The 3,844-nt window shown below is 64.9% G+C and overlaps 1 protein-coding gene across 1 annotated transcript in view; it reads right to left on the reverse strand.

Moving 5' to 3' along the window:
* The window catches only part of PBXIP1 (pre-B-cell leukemia homeobox interacting protein 1), a 14,604-nt gene continuing 10,760 nt past the window's right edge, over nucleotides 1-3,844 (reverse strand). The window contains exons 6-11 of the mRNA XM_015571679.1: nucleotides 3,688-3,840; nucleotides 3,545-3,568; nucleotides 3,208-3,278; nucleotides 2,990-3,121; nucleotides 1,217-2,442; nucleotides 1-665 (exon numbers count right to left, since the gene is read on the reverse strand). Coding sequence (XP_015427165.1) covers nucleotides 584-665; nucleotides 1,217-2,442; nucleotides 2,990-3,121; nucleotides 3,208-3,278; nucleotides 3,545-3,568; nucleotides 3,688-3,840 — 1,688 coding nt within the window. The 3' untranslated portion in view covers nucleotides 1-583. The remainder of the gene's footprint in view (nucleotides 666-1,216; nucleotides 2,443-2,989; nucleotides 3,122-3,207; nucleotides 3,279-3,544; nucleotides 3,569-3,687; nucleotides 3,841-3,844) is intronic.

The raw sequence follows: 3,844 nt of genomic DNA on the forward strand, positions 1-3,844 counted from the left end.
TTCACAGGTCAACACTCAGGACCGAGCCACCGCCAGGCTCCAGCAGCTCTTTATTGTGATCGGAGGCTACAGTTCAAATGGGGCGGTGAGGCCATGTGAGAAGCTGGGGAGAAAGGGGACTTCACCCTCTGGAGAGAGCTGCTTCTGAATTGACCAAAACCCCTGGGAAAGCCCTGATGGTGGGCCTCCAGCCAGCAACCCTCCAACCCAGGGGATGCGGTCAGGGGGTGGCACCCAGGCCCACGCTGGAGCAGCACACACACGAGAGGCGGAAAGCTCTGCGGCTTCAGAATCAGCATGCCACCCCACCACCCCGCCCACCCCACCCCCAAAACCAGGCTTCTCTCCCACCCCCTTTCACATTTGCCTGACAACCGGACTGCCAAGGGCGGCGGCCCAGGGCCCTGAGCATTTGTGTACATTTGCATAGGTAGCAAGGCAGCCCAACGAAGGCCTTTTTCTAGCAAAAGTGGCATCAGTGCAGGGCTGGGTGACTGCGCTCCCCTCCAGGGAGGACGCCCAGGACACCCAGGAGCCAGGCGGACGGCGGCTGGAGAGTCCCCGGGAGCCGGCCAGCAGCAGCTCAGCCTCTGCGGCGGTGGCTGTGCTCCTCCCTGGGCCCCATGGGTCTGGGGCTCCAGGGGTGCTTGTCCTTCTTCCCCGACCTGTGGGGAGAGGGGGCGGGGCAGGTAGAGGCCTTTAGAGGACAAGGCCATGTGATGAGAAGGGGTCCCCTGAGGAGAAGGGGGACCCCATTCCGCCTAAGGCAGCCAACACAGGCAGCCACCACCGATCATAATGGGGGCCAGACCCGGTCTCCAGGATGCAGTCCCTGGCTGGGGATCCCATCACAGGCCTGAGCTTCTGCATCCTCATAGAAGCACACACCTCTCCCAGGAAGGCCGGAGCCAGCGCCCTCAGCCCCTCCTCATCCTCCCCACAACCCTACGAAGCCAGGCAAGTGTAGGTTGGACAGGACAACTGGGAAAGAAAAATCCCCAGCCCAACGGTGCACACGGGCAGTGTCCTGCCCTCCAAGGCAGACAGGAAAGTATCTCATGCCTTCGTAAGAGAAGCCAGTGGCGGGGACTAAAGGTGGAGATAAGGACTAAAACTGGAACGCCCTGGACTGGGGACTCTCACTCCTTCACACACAGACCCCCCTTCTCCCCGTCTCCTCTGTCCCGCCTCACCCAGCACCCCCACAGCTGCCCACCTCTTCTTCAGTGCTTTGTCCCCAAAGAAGTGGCTGAAGATGAAGTCCTCAAAGTCATCCACCTCGTCGTCATCACCTGTCTGCCGCACCGCCACCTCCTCCAGGCTGTCCTCCAAGGCATCCACAAAGTCCCGAAAGCGCAGGCGGTCATGGCGGAAGATGCCATCCTCACCAAAGTAAGCCGGCGAGAGGGGCAGCTCCGTGGTCAGCTGCCCGGCCCAAGGCAGCCGCGCCAGGTAGGTCCTCAGCAGAGAGGCCAGCTCCTGCTGCCGCACCGGGGCCAGCTCCATGCCAAAGAATGCCAGGCCCTCCTGGCGGGCACACTCATGCACGCCCGAGCAGCCCTGGGGCGCCCGGTACTTGTGCCTGGACAGCTCTGCCCAGGGTGGCAGAGGGTCATGCTGGTCCTTAGCCCCCTCCTTCCACTGAGGGTGCTTCTGCCTTTCTCCAGAGGAGTGGGGGCTCCCATTTTTCCTGGGGGGCTCCTTGGGGCCCTGCCACTTCCCATCCTTGCCCCGCTCCTCCGCTTTGGGCTTGCCCTCCTTCCACCTCCCGGCGGGCTCCCCGTCCTCCTTGCCCCCCCAGCTCTTCTTCCTTTCCCAGCCAGACTCCTCCTTCCTAAGCTTCCAGTGCTCAGCCTGCCGGTCCCCATGCCCGCCCCGCCACTTCTCCTTCCCACCCCGCTCTCTGGGACTCTGGAAGTGGGGCTCCTGACTCCCGGCCTCTGAGGCGTTGCCAGGGACCCTAGGGTGCGGGCCCCAGCTCCCCAGGCCCTGCAGCTCCCGAGCCAGCCTGTGGCCCAGCTCGGCGAGGCCAGCGTGAGCTGCGTCCCCTTGGCCTGCGTCCCTCAAGCTCTGCTCCAGGTCCCGCTGCACCGACCCCAGGAGCCGCTGCTGCCTCTCCACCTCTTGCCTCAACGCCTGGGCCTCGGCCTCTAGCCGTTCCTTCTGCTCTCGGAAGCCAGTGCCCGGATCCTGCCCCTGAGCGCCTGGCTCCTTGGTGACCTTGCCACCCTGCGGGCCTCTGCCCCAGCTGAGGCACACCCCGTGTGCTCCCCGGACGCAGGCAGCCTCCAGGCCCTGGAGGCGGGCCCGCAGCTGCTGCAGCTCCGACTCCAGGGCCCGCTGCGAGGCCTCGCCGTGCTGCAGGGCCCCTCGGAGCTGCGCATTCTCCGCTTCCAGCACTTTGGGCCGGTGTATCAGGCTCTGGAGCTCTTCCTTCTGGGCCTGGGATGGGTGGAGGGAGGGCGGGTACCACACGAGGGTCTTTTCAGGGTGGGTCCCATGGCTTCCACCCCGATTCTATTCAGTCCAGTGGGCAGATGACCCTTTTATGGCCAGGGACACTCCGAGGACTTGGTTCTCGTCCTCCTCCCCATTTGCCACCTGCCCCAGACCTGGGAGTCCCCAGATCCCATCCAGGCCTGAGCTTCTGCATCACCGACCCCAGCACACACCTCTCCCAATCACCCAGTGAGAGCCAACATGTGGCTTTCCCTGCCCGCGGCAGGTTCTTAAATCCTCCGCCACACAGTCTCCAGGCAGACCAGAGCAGTCATCGGAGGCGGCACATCACATGAGACGGGTAGACCAGCCCTGGCCTAAACTTGAGCGTGAGGGACATCAGAGAACTAGGCAGATGGCCTGCGGCGGTGGGAAGGGAGCGGGCCCAGTTGTAAGGCAAACAGAGGACACTTCATGTGGGGGCGGACACTAGGACAGACACCTGGCCTAGGAGGGCGGGCCTCGCCCACCCCTTCCTACTGGTGCCCACCTGCAGCTGGGCCTGCAGCAGCCGGATGTCCTGGTTCTCCTTGGCCAGCTTATCCAGCAGGAGGGCCATGCTCTGCAGGCTGGGGACACTGTCTGGGGGCGCGGAGGCCTGCAGCTGCTGCCTTCGCCCATCCTGAGGGCAAAGGAGCCGGTGACCCACCCTGCCCCACAGCCGGGAACTCCCCCACAGGCCCACACGCGATGGACACAGTCACATACCTGCCCATCCCCCATCTCGTCGTCCACCCTGGCATCTGGAAAGACCTGCAGTTCCACTTCCTCCAGGGCCCCTGAGGGACAGCAAGTCCTGAGACTGGCCCCAGGGCACACAGAGAGCACGCCTCCCACACACAACCACCTCCTGCCTGGACCCACCCAGGCCTGAGGTCCAGCCAGGTCAAGGGCCATGGGCTACTCTGCACAGCTGACAAGGCATAACTGAGCAATCCATGTCCAACCCCAGCACCCCTGCTTCTGACCCAAAGAGCCGCCCCCATCAGCCTCCCTCGGGGCCGGGAGGGGACAGACCGAACCAGCCAGGGCCCTCCCCACTCACCGCTCTCCGACTCCGAGAGGCCACCTGGGAATGGAGACAGAGCAGCTGGTGAGGCCTCAGAGGAGGGGTGGGCTGAGGTGAGGGGCAGGAGGACAGCAGAGCCCAGGGTAGAGGCTCAGGGGCCCGGGGGAGGCACCACTCACCTGAGAAGAGGAGGATCCCCAGGCCCAGCAGAACCAGGGCCCCCAGAAGGCACATGTTGAGGGAGACGCCCGGCTCCCCGCTGACACCCTCGCCCCTGGCCTGGTCCTCCACGCCCAGGGGCCCCACAGGCTGAGGAGCACTGGGCTCCCACCCGCG

Source organism: Myotis davidii, unplaced genomic scaffold (genome assembly GCF_000327345.1).
Source record: "Myotis davidii unplaced genomic scaffold, ASM32734v1 scaffold208, whole genome shotgun sequence".
NCBI classification, from domain to species: domain Eukaryota; kingdom Metazoa; phylum Chordata; class Mammalia; order Chiroptera; family Vespertilionidae; genus Myotis; species Myotis davidii.